We start from the raw sequence: 19,784 nt of genomic DNA, 5'->3' as shown, positions 1-19,784 counted from the left end.
GGTTGGTGATCAGGGACATGTGGGTATTTGCTGAGAGGAACATTTTAAAGTTACAAATTTAGGGTCTAAAATAATGTTTTAGGGCTCACATGGTGAAAAAGCTGTTATGTGGCACTGAATTACCTCAAACATATTTTTCATTGCACAGTCTCTTGTACAATAATGTAGTAAAATATATTTCCAGAGAGATTGTTTTGCTATTATATTCTAAGCTTATTTCTAGATATTTTGAGTTTTTGTATAAACCCTTTGTTTTTCTATTTAAAGCTGGTTTTGTCTGTCAAAGTAAATGCTGTGTTATTTCTCAAAACCTCATGTATTGAAGCTAAAGTTTTGGACTTATTAGCACCTCCCCCATTGCTTTTGCTCCGTTCTCCTTCAAAAAATGTATTATTGGAGACAATTTTCTACAATCATAGTCTGTTTTGTGCTCAAGTACGACTGCATCTGATCATGCGTGATCTCTGCTTGTCTCAGCTTACACAGGACTTCGACTTCTTCACAGTGGAGCTGGAGAAGAGCGTGAAGGGCTTCGGTTTTAGCATCCGTGGAGGGCGGGAGTACAAAATGGACCTCTTTGTCCTACGACTCGCAGAGGACGGGCCGGCCATTCGCAACGGGAGGATGAGGGTAGGGTTTGATGACATCATTTCCTTTAAGAAAGCGGTTACCCCGTCGTTAAAAGTTAAGCTGCTTTCAATCTTTGCTACATTACACGGTGTTGTCTGTAATTGTCTGATGTTATCAACGCTGCAACTGCAACTTTTTTTTGTGCCAGCTAAGAAATAATCTGTCAAAATAACTTATGAGATGGTTTGTCCTTCTGATGCTGATCGCAAGTTTGCCTCCTCCCAAATTCCCAAAACTTAACTTCTTCCTTATGTTTAGCATCAGGTGATATTCAGCAGGTTAAAGACAGATTTAATCATTTAATGGGGCCATCATGATGTCATGTGTTTGATGGTCTCCTCAGCTACACAGTTATCCTTTTAGCTAAAAAAAAAAGCAAAGCAGCACACACATTTTCTGAATTACATATATATGTAATAACAATAAATCCAGTGCAAATGAAAATAAAACCCTTCCACTTCCCCAGCAGCTTTTCTGTCTTTGACGTTTCCCTCAGTCCTGTTTTCTTTTTCTTGCATGTCCTCCGATTTTTACGTCTGCGGCTGATAGCCTCAGTATGCACTACAGTGCTTATCTGTAATGAACCTGTCAAAGATAATGGTGTAAAATGCCCCTGAGGGAGATATTACTTTTCCTTTTCTGTGTTGTAATCGTTGTAGTCCAGTGGCTCCAGACGGACGTGGAAAAGGAAGAAGGAATACTTGTAGAGCTCTACTTAAAATCAGTAAACAAACTGCTGTGAAGTAGTGATAGTTTCTTTAGTATTTGGTATTAAACAAAGAAAGTGAGAAAGAAAAAGTCAAACTGATTACCAGTAAAGTTTCTGGACATAAAAAAACTCCTATGACAGGTTTCATGTTGTACCAATTAACTGATGTAGCAGTCTACTACAGTAAGTTACATTTTAAGTTGGAAAGAGCTGCATTCAGTTCTCATTAAACATGGAAGTAACTAACACATTAGTTTAGAGTGCTTTGTTGAAGCCTCAAGTTGAGCATTTTGAAGTAGATGTGGACGAGTGACGTGTGGATCTGACAAACAAAAAAAAGGACAAGTTCACATGAATAACTGTGTGTCAGTGAGAAGGTAGGCGCGCCCTACAGCAAACCCTGGTTTGATTGATTTTTTTGACTCTAACTGGAGCCACGCTTTGCACAATTAAATGTGTTTATTAAATACTCGAAACAAAAACAATGCCATGTTCAAAGTCATTTAAATCCCCTTTCTTGCCCATTCTGATGACCATTCAAGCAGGTTGCCTTGATCATGTCTGCATACCTCAGTACACTGAGTCGGTGCCATGTGATTGGCTGATTGGATATTTCGGTTAACAGGTGTACATAATAAACTGGTTAGTTTCATTTGTTACCAAATAAAGCAAAATATAAAATGTACAAAACAGAAGTTTTACAAACACGTAGGCACCTATGCGGTCACCCTCTCGGGTTAATTCTGAACTGTAAAGTTTTATTTTGTGTCCAAATGACATGTACCGTGTAAAATAAGTAAATAAAGCCAATGCCTCAGGATTTTACTTAAGTAGACGCATGTATGCGCTTCAAAATTGTCACCGTTGATTGATCAAACAGTGTAAGCCGTGTGATCCATCCTCCAGCAATCCACGATCCACACCGCTGCATGCGGCGAGGAATCAATCTGCATTTAACTTAAGCAAATGCGAGACAGTAGTTAAAAAGCATGGCTGTCACTGTGGATTTGAGTAGCGCTTTAACACATACTCAGGTGTGGAAACCAAAAAGCCCACATGCTCTGTGACTCCCTGCAGTCACTGACATTTTGAGTTTGAGCCAAGTAGTTTCTACTCAACAGGCTCTTAAAAAGGAGGAAAAAAAACCCTCTTGCGAACAAAATAATCAGCAACAAGGAGCGCTTACAATTTCTAACAGGTTTGGGTTTTTTTTAGGTTAAATGTCACTGTAGATGCTGTCAAGAAAATTGTATGAAGTGATTGATTTTTACAGATAATCATTCAGCACATTTAATTACTTCTCCGAGCTTTGCTCCCATCTCGTGCTTTTTGAGCTCACGTGCTGTCCATTCAGCTTTCTTTCCCTCTTTATTAAAGATGAAAATGGAGATCACTCTCTGCTGCTGTTAGGGGCTGAGGATTAATGAGAACAGTCTTGGCTTCCACCTCTTCAGACCACTGTAATGACATGTAATGACTCCCCCTCTCTTGACTCTAGTCCACTCCTAACTTTAAAATTACCCTCCTACCATTACTGGGAGACTTCTCCATTTGTTAGTGTAATTGGCTCAGCACGTTTTGTCCTGTTCCTCATGATTTCTCCCATTAGTGAACCTCAGGGCCCTCACATGAAGGGCTTTGAAGTGTTTCATATTTGAGCCATCCTCACATACACCAGGGAGTGGTCACATAAAGAAGGGATAGGCCTGGCAATATTGACTTTAGGTTTTAGCTGAGCTGCTGCTGTTATGATTATTTTATACACTTAACAACCAGTGTATTATGTATTCCTCTTCAACTGCTTATTAACACCTCATTAACACAGATATCTAAACAACCAATCAGATGGCAGCAGCCCAATGCATTTAGTTATATAGACATGATCAAAACAAGTCTTGGTTCTAGCTCCTGCTGCTGCTGCTGGTGGTGTAATGACCACAGTGTCCCCAGCAGTAACCAGATGACACACCATGTCACAAAGCTCAAATCATCTCAAACTGGTTTCTTGAATATGAAACTGTACTCAAATGGCCTCCACAGGCACCAGATCTCAAGCGACTATAGCACCTTTGGATGTAGTGGAACGGGAAAGTCACATAATGGATGTGCATTCAACAAACCTGCAGCAACTGTGTGATACAGCTGTCTTAATAAGGATCAAAATCTGTGGAGAATGTTTCCAGTACCTTAAAACAGCTCTGAAGGCAAAAGTTCAGAAATCCAATCCAGTACTATTAAGGCGTAACTAATAAAGGGGCCAGTGATTGTAGATCTGTATTGATCCTTATAAACGCACAAGGAAACATTTCATAGAAATAGCAAGGGTCATCTAATCATTTAGATTTATCTGCTCCATTCCTACTGCTTTGTTTTGGATTGATTGAGGGCAGTTTGGTTTTCCCTTCAGTGGTCATTGAGCTTCATTGATACTCCGTCTAATCGATGCACACAGCTTCAGACTTGTTCCAGTGGTTGCTGTATTTGGCTGTTCTGAACACAGCCAGCAAAGTATTTATCGATCACAGAACAAAGCTGCCCTAAGTTCATGGCTGAAAAAATACTTCTTCTTTCATTCAAACAGAAGCATGTTGACAGTTTCTAGACTGCGTTTGATTTATTCAATTATATTATAGGTGTAGTTGTTACCTTTGTGAGGCCTATGTCTTCAAGCCTAACACTACACTGTTTGATGACTGTAACTAATTTAATGTTCTATGTAATTTTGTTACATTGGTACAATGCAAAATGTTTAATTTAATGGAATCTGATCAAATCAGATTGACTTCACTGATATACATTTAGTTTATACAAAGCACATTTTTCAATGATAAATCATTTCAATGAATGCCTTTGATTTTATATGTTTCAGTTGCATTTTACTCTAAATTACTGCTTCATGTTTATTGATGTTGAAGAGTCATTTCCGAGTGTATGTCATGAAGAAAAATTAAATGACTTGTAAAAAATTGGAAGAAGACAAAAAAGGGCATGATCTGAAAGCAAGGATGGAAAATAAATGTTGTGTATGAATGTTCTGGTCTGTTGCACAGCAAAGATGATGCAAACAATTTAATAACAAGAGACCAAGCAACCCCAAAAGTAGGAAAATAGGGCTATATATCAGACTTGCTTTTTGGTGGCTCGCAGTTACATCAGTGATGTGTCATGTGTGTATCCCTAAATTGTCACTAATCAAATAAAGGCAAAAATGCCTAAAAGCACTATTTAAAAAACATCCATAAGTTTAATCTAAAGCAAATAAACCCCAGTCTACAATCCAGAAAGATTTTGCTTAGCTTTGGTTTAGATTTAGCATGTGACCAAAAGCTGTAAGCATATTGTTATACCTAAAATGTCTTATTGATTTGACCTTGCAAGGAAAGTACAAACAGACTTCTCAGCTTCTTTCTTTGTTTTCTTTGCTAACTTCCTGACATGCAGGTTGGGGACCAGATCATTGAGATCAATGGAGAAAGCACTCGGGACATGACACATGCTAGGGCTATCGAGCTCATCAAGTCTGGGGGCAGGCGGGTTCGTCTCCTCCTAAAGAGGGGTACAGGGCAGGTCCCAGAGTACGGTAAGGTTCTAGACTTTAAATTATTTGTCTCTCAGATCATTTCTTTCTTAACACATTTTTTTTTTTCACTGTTAATCTAGTATCACATCGACTCTGAGTAATATTAATCTGACATGCATTTTTATTCATATTGTATCTTCTGCCTCTGTAGCCGTCATCCTTTTGTATTTAATCTTAGTTCTGTATTTCACTGTTGCTGTAAACTAATTGTCTCTTCTGTCTTAACTAACACTAGTTTATCTTCTGTCCATTTCAGTGATCTATCACTAATTGATTGGTCTAGGTTGTTACTTCCCCTTCTATAGGAATGGTATCTTCCAGTCTCTCCATGTGCATGAAAAGTGACAAGCATGGCTCCCCCTATTTCTTCCTAACGGGCCACTCTAAAGACACGGTTTGTGACCATACGAATGTTTCTTTCTCTTCACTTAACCCTGGCTTTCTGTGCTTTGGTATTGTGCGTTGTTTTCACATCAAAACTTGTTTTATAACTTTGAAAAGCCCCAAACTCTTGAAGATTTTGCTTTTCTTTTCTTTCTTTTTTTTTTGCTCCAGGAGTAATCAACAAAAATCACACCAAGCTGCAGGAGGTTCTAAAATTAGTGAACATAACTCTGTTCCCGACTGAAAGATAAATCAGCCACCAACAGCTACCTACGGGCTCAAAAATAAAGCTATATGAGCATGCATCCTGAGCCAGCCAGGGGAAATGAACGTGAAATATTACAGCAGATTATTTACCCAGTAAAGTTTCAGCGCAGCATGAATTGAGCCTGGAAGGGGACATTTATTTGTATGACACTGCGGGCAATAAAACTCCAATGCGTCACTCACTCCTGTGGCTTCTGCGTCAGCATGATGCTCACTTATCTGTTAACCCCCCTCTCTGTGAGGCTTATTCATCAACAACTGGCCTTGGTGGTCACTCCTGTCGCTCCCCCATGTCTGCCCTTCTCTGCTAGTCCCCTTCCAGCCCAGGTTTTAATCTCTCTGTGTGGAGAGCTTTTTTTACTACTTGCCTTGAGCTACAATCTTGAAATATGCACACAAGGAGTCCCGGTGTGGTCAGCCAGACAACACGGCACCCTATCTGTAGATAGCTACTGTTATCCGAGTTCCCCTGCAGCCTAGAAGCAACATTTTTTAACCCACATGGCCTAATCTGCATGGGTTTGATTCAGCATTTAATCATTCCTAGTTTACAAGCACTTTATTTGCATACTGGAAGGTTATTCAAATCACGTGCTGTGATTAATTTGCCTATTTAAAGCATTAGCATACTAATGTTCAAAGGAGCGAGCTATTTTTGTTTCGGGTTGCTGTGAGATTTTTAAGGGTTATGCAAAATAAAGCACCAAAAATCAAGAGTATAAACTGTGTGATGTAGCTGTGAGTATGAGCACAAATGTTATTTTGTGTTCATCTGCGTGGCGTTGAGATATTGAGTGCGCCCTTTCTAAGGGTATGCGTTTGGGTATGCGTTTATCAAATTTATCAAAACAGGGGAATGTTTTTTTTGTTTGTTTTGCCATTAACACTGACTCATTCTAGCATTAAAAGGCATCTAACTCAAGGGATGAATCAGTGTTGTGTCTACACAGAACAGACTTTGTGAAGATCCAGTTTTAAATTGTAACTTTTGTTACTACCGGCCTGTCAGAAAAACATGATTTGTTGCAATTTCTTTAGCTAAATCTACCAAAACAAAAAGCCAAAATACCACAATTTGACAGGCATAAAACTGTATTACAAGGTTCAAAACTTGGCATATTTCTGCGTGGTGTGCAGCGTATTCTTAAAAGATTTGAGGAAACTGGACAAGTCAAGGACAAAAGAATAAATGGCACGCTTAAAAAACTGTCTACAGTAGAAGTCTGTAAAATACATTGCAGGCTCAGTCATGTTTTTTTAAGTTGGTATTTTTGTATGTGTTTGGTATTTCCCCATTGCATTCCTCCCCTATTTATTTCACCCCAAAATCTTTTGTAAACACGAAAAATGTGTGGAAGTGAGAGTACTGTCACTGAAAGTGTTTTTAAATACATTTATTAATGAATTATAGTTTTTGTGTATTGAGTCAGAGAAGTGATCTTTGGCAGTATCTGACCTCTATCTGATTCTGCTCTTGTTAAACGGTTAAAAATAAGCTTTTATAATTTCAGATGATTTTGATAAGCACAGATCTAGGTATTTATTTTGTAATGTGCTAAAGTGACTCAGCTGAAATTTAGGGAGATTAAGTGATCCGACATCATAACCAGCATACTGTAGGTAAAACACTGTGAAGCTCCAGTTTGCTCAGAAATAACCTCCTGCTCGTCCTGCATTCAAAATGCTCCAGAGCTTCTTATAATTGGGCCTCACGGCGCCGGTGTAGCAAGCCTAGCCTCTGCCCCCTGCCTAGACCACTGAAAATGACTGATGGCCCAGGGACTGAGGCTCATCGGTGCGGAAACAGAAGCTAACAGTCTGTGAGAGTGGAGAGTTGTGGAGGAATGCACCACAGATTCACTGCGGAAGCTACACCGATACCGAGTTCCTCCAGCTTTAGAGAAAAAGAGAGAGAGGCACTCTGCCCCTATGGTTTTCATTCTCACTAAAGCACCACCCTATTGGACACATCATCCATTTCATTAAACCTGTTTTCGATTTTCCGCCAACATTTTAGGTTGGCCAAGGCCTTTAAGAGAGTTATGGGAGGCAGATGGATGTTGTCTAAAAGTAGAGTTGCCCTGTGACACGTCTGAAAGTAGGTTATCGTCCTGTTCTGATATTTACCTCAGTGCTTCCAGCTTGTAGAATAGGCATGATTGCTGTAATGATTAGAGTTTATTTTATTTCATGTTTTTGGGTGAGTGGTGTTGTTATGTTGTTATTGACTGCATCCATATGCATTCCAGACAATGCCGCCCCATGGGATGGTCGCCCTTCAGCCTCCCCAAGCCTGTCGGAAATAGCCCCTCCCATCGAAAGCCTTTCCATGTCATCGCCTTCATCTCATCTAGCCCCAGCCCCCGACCTTCCTCATCTGCCACCTCAGGATGTCCATCGAGACCCGGTGGCACGAGACAGCAGGACGGAGCGTTCGAAGAGCCCCCAGAAAGCCGAGCTGCTAAACCCAGACCCAATCAGCCACGCGAGGAGAGCGGCTGCGACCAGCGGGAGCAGCAGAGCTAAGAAGGAGGGTGGCAGGTCCACCCACAAGGGCCTCAGGATGCAGCCAACTCCTGATGGGGAAGGGGGCAAGGACGGGCAGAGCGGAGAGCCTAAACCTTCCAGAAGCAACAGAGGAAGGTCCAAGGAGAGAAATACTAGGGACAATAGAGAGTCCACTCACTCTCCTAGCAGCTCTAAGCTCCCACACATTAACGGGAACAGCAGGGAAGATGTAGAGCGCTGGAGCGGAGCAAAGCAGGGGGAGCTGGAGCAGAGCAAGCCAAGGCCCAGGGAACTAGAAAGGGGCCAGGGAGAGAGCTGGCCTAGCCTACCCAACAAGAGCACCAGCAGCAGCAGCATCGCAGCGGGGAGGAAGGCCACAGTCTCTCCTGGACCTTGGAAGATCCCTGGATCAGACAAGCTGCCCAGCACCCTGCGCACAGGCACGTCCACTCTGAGCAGATAACCCCGCAGCTTCAGCAGAAAGCAGTGGCCACACTCATCTGAACTAAACCACCCCATCTGGATGAAAGTACCATTCTCACTCCCTCCTGTGCTCCTGCATCCCCTCATCGACCTGTTCTCCCATACAGTCAAAACCAAGAGGAGGGGGGCAGGGTGATCTGGACCACGTGTTTTTAAAGTTTTATTTATGGAACTGTATTTTAAATTATTTTGGAGAAACATATTTTACACCTACCACCTTAAGAACTGGAAAATCATCCAAGTTAACACACACACACAAAAGAAGAGCAAATAGAGTCTTTGTGTAGCGTGGTGGGAATCATTTGTGGAGTAAATGAATTTTGAAGACCTCTATTTTGCTGAACTGAGGGGGGGGTGCAAACATGCAAATATAAACAACATAGCAGGAAGTAAATGTCGGATGGATTTTTTTATATATATCTACACAGTGGAGTCTATTTTATGAAAAGGAATGTTTAACGGATGTTTTTGAGGAGAGTGAATGGATCAAAGAGCGACCGCAGAAATGAAATCGACTCATCAGCAGAAACTTTGCCTTAACAGAGACTGTATTGGGCCTGAACCTGTCTTGAATAATCTATCAGATGATTATAGACATAGATATATTATAACGAATATGAATATGTGGGAACATGTTGTAAATAAGATCATCTTTAAGTGAACATATAGAAATTCTAGTCTACAAATAAATGAGCGAAGCAGCACGACATGCCCCGGATCTTTAGGTAGCTCCTTGCTCCTGCACACTCCTGTTCCGCCCTGCGATCACAGGTCTGGGTCTCAGCAAGCCTGCTGCGATCGACTGCACGGCCTGTTTGAATCACTCGGGCTTCAGTGGGAGTGTCTCTTCAATCTATTTTCCTTTCTTCTGTGCTTAACGATCAAAGCAATCTGCGACAGCGGTGTCCTGTCAGACACTGAGAGAAGGAGCTTGCGTGATACCAACGAAGGGGCAGAGTGCCTTAGACTGAGGACAAAAGGTTCAACCGCGAAAATACTGCAGAGGGTTCAACAGAGGCTGCTATACAACACCCACTCTACAGATATAAATATAAACTGCATTTCTTTAGTGTGACACGGTGAAATATATAATTTATTTCACAAGCTTATGTATGAAAATGAGTCCATTAGCGGAGGTATCCACGGTCCCTTTTTATTTGTGGTTCATCTCGGGTCATGATGCTTTTCATTACTGATTTCTTAATGAGGTCTGACACCAGTAATTTCCATGAAGAATTGCTTATCTGAGATTGTGTAATCAAACGTCGCCACATGGCAGACAGAGCTTTGCACCCTAAACCAAACCAAATTAATAAAATCTGATATTAATTCAGTAGAGAATCAATCTCACCTTCTCAGAAGCTCGCTTGCGTAACAATCTGCATCTCGAAGGAAGGACTGAATGCTCATGTGAACGTGACACTTTGTCAGCTGCTGAATTAAATTTCTTTTAAGAGATTCTGTGTACACTGTGTGATATTGAGACATATATATCCATGCCAAAGCTCTTTTGAGGGTTCCTGTTTTTTTTGTTTTTTTTTAAGCATTCCTGCCCAAGAATCTGACTGACTTTGAAGGCAACGCTTGTATTTCTATACATCAAGCTCGTAACTAGCTAAGCCCTGCCGCCTTTGGTAACTGCCACAGTTCCTGTCAAGCTTTCTATTCTTGCACAATGTTTGATAAAACGGTGACGCTAAGACTTCAAACGGCGCGTTCTTGATTACAGGCAGAGGTACTTGAAAGCAGCTTGACATTTAATGTCACAGGAGGGAAAGATTTTTAGGATGAAGACTGTCAGGTGAAGTTGGACAAAATGTCTCATCTGTCTCAGATAGCATTGCCTGAGGTTGCTGGAACATAAACTACACAAAACTACAAAAGTTACGCTGATACTAATAAAGAGCGTTGGGGAAACTTAATTGAATTAGTAATTTTACAAAACAAACCTGTAAAAAGACAGAATAGGTAACCTAGTAACCTTTGCAGCGCAGAGTCTTATAAATGCACAGCGTGCAATGCTGCTCCTTTATGTTTGCTGACTGCCTCGGTTTTCATATAAGGTGCAATGATGAGTAAGAAAAGAATAAAATTTGATAAAAGTCAGTTCATTTTTTTTACACAGTATTAATATTACTAAAATGTTTCAAAAGAAAAAGCTACTGTACTGAGGTCAAATATGCATATGCTATATGTGTGTGTAAAAAGCTGTTTGCTAGCCTGTTAGCCACAACAGCATTAAAGTCATAATACCAGTATGTCAGTGTTATGTTCAGATAGCTGCACACTCATAAAGTGGCCAGAAAAAAATGTACTGGAGTCTAAAAATAAGCAACGGTAGCTGGTATTCAGTAGATTACAGTAAAAAAAGCTAAAAAGTCCCCTCTTTCCTTTTGACAATAAAAACATCTTGGTTTATTTCCAGACTGCAATAAATTCCCATTTTAAATTGTGCATGCATAAAAGTGTCATCCACACTTTTATAGTCTGGAGAGGTGTTCAGTGTGGGTCTTAAATGTGAGCCTAGTGCGCAGCCAAAGCCGTCACTGTTTATAACAATCAACAGTTCAGTTTTATTTTTCATTTTAAGTTATAACTAAAGTAGGACTAACGTTAATCCTAATCTTGAGTTAATAAGTTAATAAAATCTCAAGATACCTCCATCAAAATATTCAGAAAAGACCTTTGAATTAAAAACTCAGTAATACTAAATGAAACAGAAAAGCCCTACAAAATAACCAAAATCCCTGTGATAAACCCACAGACTGTGACAGAAAAATGGGTGGGACTATTTCATTGCATTTATGGAACATTTATTTGTAGTTTCTGTAGTGAAAAACCCTCATGTAATTGGATTACATGAATCACTGCATCAAAACAAATGTTCAACTGCCAGCAAGCTATAATAATAAAATAATGTTAAAAATACTAATTTAGTTACATGTAGTTCTCTGTTCCCCAACACTGTAAGTCACCCTGCAAAGGATTACAGATAAAGCATTAATTCCTTTTGCTATTGTTTTTAGTTTTGAGGCTAAATAACTGCGCAGAGATATCACCCACCCTTAAACGTGCCAAACAGTAAGCACACCACACAGACAAGCGCATGAATCCAAAGCTTGACAGGGCTGCAGTGCATTCTTTGAGTCACTGAATGGCTGTTGAATGGGAGGAATCTAGCAAACGGTTAATTTTGAGTATTTTTCTCTGAATGAGAATCAGAGAGCCTAAGAAAAAAACAAAAAACCTCATTTCCTTCTTCTGCTGAGGGACATACTGATAGTGTTTGAGTGAGCAGAGGGACACAAGTCATTATGTTTGCCGTTGTAATCCGTAATTACTGACTTAAAAACACAATCCAACACAGAGGGTTTGAAATGGGAGGAATGGAGGAATCACCAGCCGGGAGCAAACAATTGAGCTTTTTCAGTCACTTGTAAAATGCCTCAGTTACACGCCGTCACATCACACCCATTTAGTTGGACTGCTCCTTTATTTTGTGACTTCAGATTTGAGCAGAAGCAGGGAAACGTGTGTCTTTTTTTGCTCTGCCTTTGCACAAATCACTGCTTTCCACATCTGAGCTGTCTCCATCGAGTCAAACTGTAAGTAGTTTTCTAGGGAAATTTAAAAAGAAAAAAAAAAACCTAGGGGCGTGTTAAAGTGTGTGTTTGAGAACAACAAAGACACGCTTTCGCACCACAATATAAACCCCGACAACCTGAGCGGCTCGGTATCACTGTGTAGTGTAATAGCAGTGTGTAGACCCTGAACAAATATCTCTATAAATATGACTCGGTGTACTATTGATGGTCACAAAGACTGTAAGTGGAGCAACTATTTTTATGAAATGCAACACTATGAATATATTAACTTTTGCAAAAATCTTGTTTACCTGTATGATATTCTGAAACGCTGTCAAAATAAACAAAACTCTTGACACAAGATGGGAAATTTCTTAGGATGTGCCGCTGTGTGAGTCCTTGTGGATGTATGGATGCTGTTTTTGTTTGCTGTTATGGCCGCAGAGGTTGCCAAATGCAAGATTTGATTAATCAACAAATAATTTTTGTATGTAAAGTATTTTTAAAAATTGCCCAAAAAGGAGAGGGGAGTCAAGCAGTTAAATAATGCATAAACCAAACCACTAAATAAAGGATAAAGTAGATATGAAGAGTATAAGAGATTCCGCTTTGCCTTAATTCTTAATGGCATGGATTCAACAAGGTGCTGGAAAGGTTCCTCAGAGATTTTGGTCCATGTTGACATGAAAGCATCACACAGTTGAATCTCCTGTTTCACCACATCCCAAAGGTGCCCTACCAGATTCACATCTGGTAACTATACAGGCAATTTGAGTACAATGAACTCATCACGTCATGTTCAAGAAACCATCCTCTGCACCATTACGTCAGTACTGCCAGCCTGAACAGCTGATACAAGCCAAGATGTTTTCCATGTTTTTGTGTTGTTTACCCAAAATTTTCATCCTTCATCCAAATGTACCATCTGAAATTCAAACCTGGATCAGGAAAGATTTTTCCAATCTTGCCAATTGTAGCTTGATTTCTTGTTCACCTGGTGTGATCTTCTGCTGTGGTATCCAATCTGCTTCGAGGCTCAATTTGCTGTAATGAGTGGTTATGTGAGCTGAACTTTAGCAGGTCATCTTGACCATGTCTGCAGGACTAAATGAACTGATTTACTGCCATGTGACTGGTTGAATAGATGTTGTTAATGATCACCTGAACTTACTACTAAATAATGGATCTACAGCGCTGAGCCCATCAGTTTACCAGAACACAACTTTGCATGTGGAAATGTTCTTTTAAAAAAAAAGAAGCTACATTTTCAATGAAAAAGCTGCAGTTAGTGAATTTAAAGTAAACTATTTGAGTCTGCCCTGGTCTAAATCAGCTGACTAAGTGATTTATTACATCGAGTTCTAACTCAAACTGTAAATATAAAACAGCAGTTACTACCTTCACAGCTCTATCTGATACACATTAAAATTGTGACTTTACAGTCTGCTATAAACCATGTATTCATTGTTTGTGTATCATTCATAAATTATTTAAGCAAACTGTTTTGTATTGATTTGCTCTATATTCTGCAGTCTGCCTCTGCTCAACTCTTGCCTATGAAGTGTCTCAGTTTGGCCACATGGAGGCGTCTGGTAACCAGATTGTAATCTAACAACAAAACTACCAAAGGAAACAGTCTGGTGTTAATGGTTTTAACTGTTCATGCTAATATTTTTTTTTTTTTTTTTAATTAGTGATTTCCTTTCATATGCTGGAGAAAAAATGAAATAGAATCTGCTCCTTCTGTTCCCCGTGTGCTCACTCGTCGTGTCTTCACTAGAGGTCAGTGTAGGCCAAGCTTTCATTTTAAAATGCTGCTTGGTTTCATAATTGTAATAACTTACATAAAGTTATTAGTCAGACATCTCCTCTTATAAAATGTTTAGAGGATTTCATCACCCAGTGGGATATTATAGTTTCATAAACGACTGTCTGTCACATCATGTACCACATTCTTGGCTCAGGACAGCATTTTATGGTTTCCTAAAAGCACTACACATCATCCAGGTGATATTTTGGTCTTAAAACATGCACATGCACAATATTTCACTCTCATAGCTTTGCACTTTGGTGTCCAAGGTATAATGATGTCACAAAAAAGTCATACTTTGGTTAATAGGGTGTCTCCAATGCATATATAGATCTTTGCATCTTGCAGGCAGGAAGCGTGTGAGATGATGCACAGCAGGGGCGGGACAATGAGCTCTCCTGCGGAGACAACGTTGGTCGGGTCTTCCTGCTGCCAGCTGGAGGCTGCTGGCTGGTGTGTGTATTCACCGCAGGAGCAAATCAATCCAGAGCTGTAGTCGTGTCTCTGCCGGGAAAACAACAAGCTTAGCACAGACCTTAACAGCCTGCTCAGCTCCATCTAAGGAGGAGGACAGAGATGAAAGACTTCCTTTTAAATGCTTTTCAAACAGTTCATTCCAACTCCATATTATTATTTTCTAAGACTATTTTTCAATGATTTACAGTTCAGAAAAACTCTGCTGCCCTACAGTTCATCCTGTCTAAGAAGAGCTGCTTCAGAGCGAATTAATGACTTTTTTAAGGGAAAATAAACAAGCAAGACTTTACTGATGCTGGGCCTTCAATGAAATTCAGTGATTTTTGTTTTGTTTTTTTGTTAATAGTAAAAAAAAAAAAATTGGCTACCACACACAAACAAAAGGTCTGAACAGCAAGTAGGTGGAGCTTCAGAGCTTTGCGCTTCAGATTACCATATAAGGGCTATCCTCTCTCTCTGACATCATACAGAGCCAAGAGTAGAGAAAGCCATCTGAAGCTGGAGCTTTTGATTCAATAGGATTATGTCTCCATGCGCAGACCTCATTATTTGAAATTTTGGCTCTGTTTAATGTGAGCTTCCACCTTTACAACAATGCATGTATAACAGAAAATAATAGTGCAAGAAGGTCCTCTATTCAAAAGCCTTCTGAGTCCTGGGTGCGTGCATGTTCTTCCTCTGTTTAGTCACTGAGATAATCTGTGATGCTAAACTTACCACAGATGTCAGGTAAAGTGTTTACAGTGCATAGACTAGAGCACCATCCAAATGCATTTACCTATGATTGCATGAGCAAATGTGTTTTATAGTGCTTTGATTGGTTAGTAAGAAAAGAAAAGTGCCATTCAATTTCCTTTTAAAGGAAATCCCATCCATTTATACATGGTTAGGCTCAAATCACAGTAGAACACCTAAATTGTATAAGAAGATAATTTCATGAGTTGAAATTGTTCATTTAAAATGCGCGCGTGCACACACACACATACACTAGTAACACTATGCCTCACAGACTTGGATCTCCACATGATGCCTTAATGGTATCTTTAAAACACACACTAATGCAGTTGCCAGCAGGCATGAGTCAGATATCTGCAGCAGTAGTATTTGATGGATGTCTCCGGTGTTCTCCAATCTTTCTGTAGCTTCTCATCAGTATTAAATATACTGCCAGTAAAATGACTGCAGCGCAATGATAAATCAAAATGACTTTGTCCCTCATTAGAAGTCAGGGTTTCAGGGTGTGGCTCTCAGATTGTTTCACTATAGCCCTGAGCGTCCTAATTGATACTTAGCTGGGAGGTGTGTCAGTAATTGTTTTGGTACCTAAAAGCAGGTTATTCCTTATTTCACAGTATTCACACAGCTCTATGTGAGAGAAGCTGTGAAGCCTTCCAAAACAGAAAAGGTCTATTCCTTCCCTCCCGTAAGTGGACAGATTTTCAGAGAGTTGCAGGAAAAATAATGAAGTCATTTTAGAAAGGGAAAAAAGCTGGGAAGTTCTGTGTGTGCATTATTTCATGCAATCCACCAGCACCATCTGTAAAATGTGTTTAAACCACAGCTTTATATATTGAACATCAGCAAAAATTGACTGCTGAGATCTAAACGATATGTTGCATAACCGGGATAATCTATAGAAAAGGGCTGAGGCAGAAGAAGGCTGTCGTGTTTTGTATCCCTGTTATCAAAAAGGAGAGACTGTCCTGTTACAGCCAGCTCAGCCGCCACATATCCTGCCAGCGTGTGAGAGTCACTTCGAGGTTTGTGGGTCAAAGCCCAGTTTGCAGCCATTCTCTTTATGAATCCTGACACAGTGGTTTTAAGTGGATTTGACTTCACATCGTGAGGAGACACATTAGGGATGAGGCTTCCACTGAATGGAGGTTTCCACTCACAAGCGTACACATGTTCGTGCATACCATACATTCTCATAAGCCAGACCTATTCAGTGCCATAACACCAGTCACATCATCCTGCATTTACTCAAAGATGTAGGATAGGAAATGACAGTATCAGCTGGAGCTTTAAGTATCTTGCTGTGAGAGGTATTTCAGTATTGAGTGATTAGTGGGTTTGTTACGAGGGTTTTTTAAAGGCTCAAAATAGTTTTTTGGTCAGAAGATCACATACACTCACAATGGGCGTGAATATGATGGTAAGTTTGGAGTTTTTATTTGAACTGTTCTTTAACGAGTTTAAAAAACGAAAAAATTGGTTCGACAAGTTTGAATTTATTTCGGTTTTTCTGTCATCGACACATTGTCCAAAGTATACATACATGCTCAAATACATGTCTACACCCCCATTAATATTTGATGAAATCTCCATTACCACGTTACACCTCAAACAGATGCTTTTGGTTGCCATCAACGAGGTTCTGGGATAGTTCTGGCTGGATATTTGACCGCTCTTCTTGGCAAAATAACTGGAGTTCATTTAGTCAGTTAGTTGGTTTTCTGGCACACACCTGAAACTTTTAAGCATAGTCCATAAATTTCCGGATTAAAATTCAGGACTGAGGTTGGGACTTTGAGAAGGTCATTCCAGAAGCTTCATGTTATCCTGCTTTATCCATTCCAAAACCAGTTTTGGAATGTGTTGACATCATTGTCCTACTGGAAAACCCACTTGAGGCCAATTTTCCACCATCTAGCCCAGGGGTCCCCAATCTCAGTCCACGAGGGCCGGTGTCCCTGCAGGTTTTAGATCTCACCCTGGGTTAACACACCTGAATCACATGATTAGTTCATTACCAGGCCTCTGGAGAACTTCAAGACATGTTGAGAAGGTAATTTATACATTTAAATCAGCTGTGATGGATCAAGGACACATCTAAAACCTGCAGGGACACCGGCCCTCGTGGACTGGGATTGGGGACCCCTGATCTAGCCGTTAAATATAAGTGAAACTGAACAATTTGGAGGTAGTCCTCCTCCTTCATTATTAGTACCAGTACCACTGGTACACAGCAAAACAGCCCCAAAGCATGATGCTACCAACACCATGCTCGACAGTTGCTGCAATGTTCTTAGTAAAACTCTTTTCACCTTTACTCCTCCAAACACACCTCTTTTCATTGTAGCCAAATCTCTCATCTCATGTCCAGAAGGCATTTGGCTTGTTCATGTGGGCAGCTGCAAATTTCAGTTGAGCTTGAAGGTGTTGATTTCTCATGCAGGGGCCTCTTTCTTGGTCGACACCCTCTCAGTCCATGTCGATGAACTCCCTTCGCTGTGGACAGTGACGCTGGTGTTCCAGCAGTTTCCAGTTCATGGCATGCTTGATCTTTGCTAGTTCTTGCATTGCTCCCTACATCGTAACCAACTTTCTCTCATCTCAGGGTAATAGCTTGGACTTCTTTCAGACCTTGGCAAAGCAGTGACGCATCCAAATAACTTGTACTGACATGCAAATGTTTGAACTTATGATCTTGGAATCTGCAGTATTTTAGAAATAGCTCCAACAGACCTTCCCAGCTTCTGTAAATCTACAGTTCCTTGTCTTAGATCTTTACTGAGTTCCTTGGACTTTCTCATTGTAGAAAGTCAGAGTCAATACATTATAGAACCTTCAACACCACTTATTAAAAGATTTAAGTGTTTGTATGTATGCATTTGAATCTGTATGTATACCTTTGACCCTATGTGGACAAGAGGGAACAAAAAATAAATTCAAACTTGTGCACCCAATTCTTGTTTTTTAAAGTTATTAAAGGTGTATGCTGGACACACAATAGAAATAATAGTTCAAAGAAATTATCAAAGATCCAAATTTGCCATCACATTCATCCCCATGTTTTGTATATGTGAACTTCTGCTGACAACTGTAGTTAATAAAGTTTTTTTTTCTCTCCACATTTTGATTTTGTAGAGATTTACTAGTTGATGGGTGAATCCTCGCAATGATGTCTAGACAAAGCAACAACTGAAATAATCTGTTTCAAAGGTTATTTGGATAAAAAGCGCAGAGTAGGAAGACTATGATATCAAACTAAACTTGACGGGAGTTGGGAAGGTCATGTTCAAATAAAATATGTCCTTCACATGATTAATGCCTCTCAGCATTACTGTCCTGTATCTTTGTCCCACATTTAGTCTGCTGGGATGTGGACACTCTGCTCACATGCCATAATTTCCTTGTCTGCTTTAAAACCCTGATAAGAGATATGACGCACAATCCAGTGTGTACCAAAAACACACAAGGAAGCTTAGATCTTTTAATATAATTCAGTTGTCTTTGGAGTCACTGAGAGAAGAGTGCTGAACAACCTGAGCTCAACATAAGTGATAAAATGTCAGGTATCAGGTAGGAAAATATTTTCTACCTACTGCAGTTAATATAAACATATAGGCTGCTGAGACCCAGAAGAACAAAAAAATAAATAAAAAATAATATTTCCTGTTTTCTGTTTGATGTAATCAAACATTTGGTGGTTGTGGGCAGGGTTGTCCTATTTTCATGTTTCATGCAAAAAACCCCAATTTCAACACGATTTCAGTAAGGTTGAAATTGAATTGATAAAAACAGGATGTGTATAGTTTAATGCACTTTTAAGCATATACATACATATCATGAGTTGCAATAATTGACAGGATAAAAGAGGAAATCAAACTCTTAGCTTTTATGTGTGGGATTGGTTGTGAATTAAATTGAAAACATTCTTATTTGTGATGGCTAAAAATGTCAGATGTAATGTAATTGCTGGGTCTTAGGAGGACATAATGATTCACCTCAGTGCAAGGAGAAGACGCATATCCTCCTGGGAACCTAGAGAAAGGAATCTTTACATTGAACTTATTTTGTGATTTCCTTCCTCTTTGGCGCTGAAAGAGGCTACCGAAACACATGAGATATCAATGAAAAGTCCTGTATTTACTACATCAGGACTTAGTAAGGTGGCTCAAATAAATCAAAAGACATAGACCAAAAACAAATGTCCATTACAGAGGACAAAAATGCATAGGTCGGTTCTCAGGAGGATTTTGTATGCACAAAACATTACACTTCTGCGTAGTTGGAGCCATCTATATTTATTATAAGTATTAACTGGTTTGTCTTTTTAGTATATAGATTCTTGCTATTACATTTTCTTGTGTTTTGCAAGCTACATTCCCCATTTCCCATAGTACTAATCTAGCCATGAAATCCGTCAAATCGTTCACAATTACTAATATCCAACTTTATTTTTGTGTCAGTCATGTATCAAAGTTTTTAATCTGATAACTCACTACACAGCTCTCACTTTTGTTTTTCAACTACAGATGACTTGTGCATACCAAGCATGCTACGTTAACTCCCCAGTTTTTTTTAATGAAATTTGGTGTGGCGCTGGCTCAACGGCTCAGCACGCAG

At 39.8% G+C, this 19,784-nt stretch overlaps 1 protein-coding gene across 11 annotated transcripts in view; it reads left to right on the top strand.

The window, feature by feature from the left end:
- magi2a (membrane associated guanylate kinase, WW and PDZ domain containing 2a) overlaps positions 1 to 12,519 on the top strand; it is a 257,866-nt gene extending 245,347 nt beyond the window's left edge. For 6 of the 11 annotated variants that reach the window (XM_084909999.1, XM_084909992.1, XM_084909991.1 and 3 more), the window contains 3 exons: positions 478 to 630; positions 4,781 to 4,919; positions 7,820 to 12,519. In XM_084909999.1, the coding sequence (XP_084766125.1) occupies positions 478 to 630; positions 4,781 to 4,919; positions 7,820 to 8,541 (1,014 nt within the window). In that variant the 3' untranslated portion in view covers positions 8,542 to 12,519. Of the gene's footprint in view, positions 1 to 477; positions 631 to 4,780; positions 4,920 to 5,202 lie in introns of all 11 variants that reach the window. The other 5 variants (XM_084910000.1, XM_084909997.1, XM_084910001.1 and 2 more) reach the window with 3 other exon arrangements.
- The last annotated feature ends 7,265 nt before the right edge of the window (positions 12,520 to 19,784 follow it).

Source organism: Perissodus microlepis, chromosome 17 (genome assembly GCF_051167445.1).
Source record: "Perissodus microlepis isolate ML-2025 ecotype Zambia chromosome 17, ASM5116744v1, whole genome shotgun sequence".
NCBI classification, from domain to species: Eukaryota; Metazoa; Chordata; class Actinopteri; order Cichliformes; family Cichlidae; genus Perissodus; species Perissodus microlepis.
The sequence above is the reverse complement of the archived record's forward strand: the minus strand, read 5'-3'. Positions and strand labels throughout refer to the sequence as shown.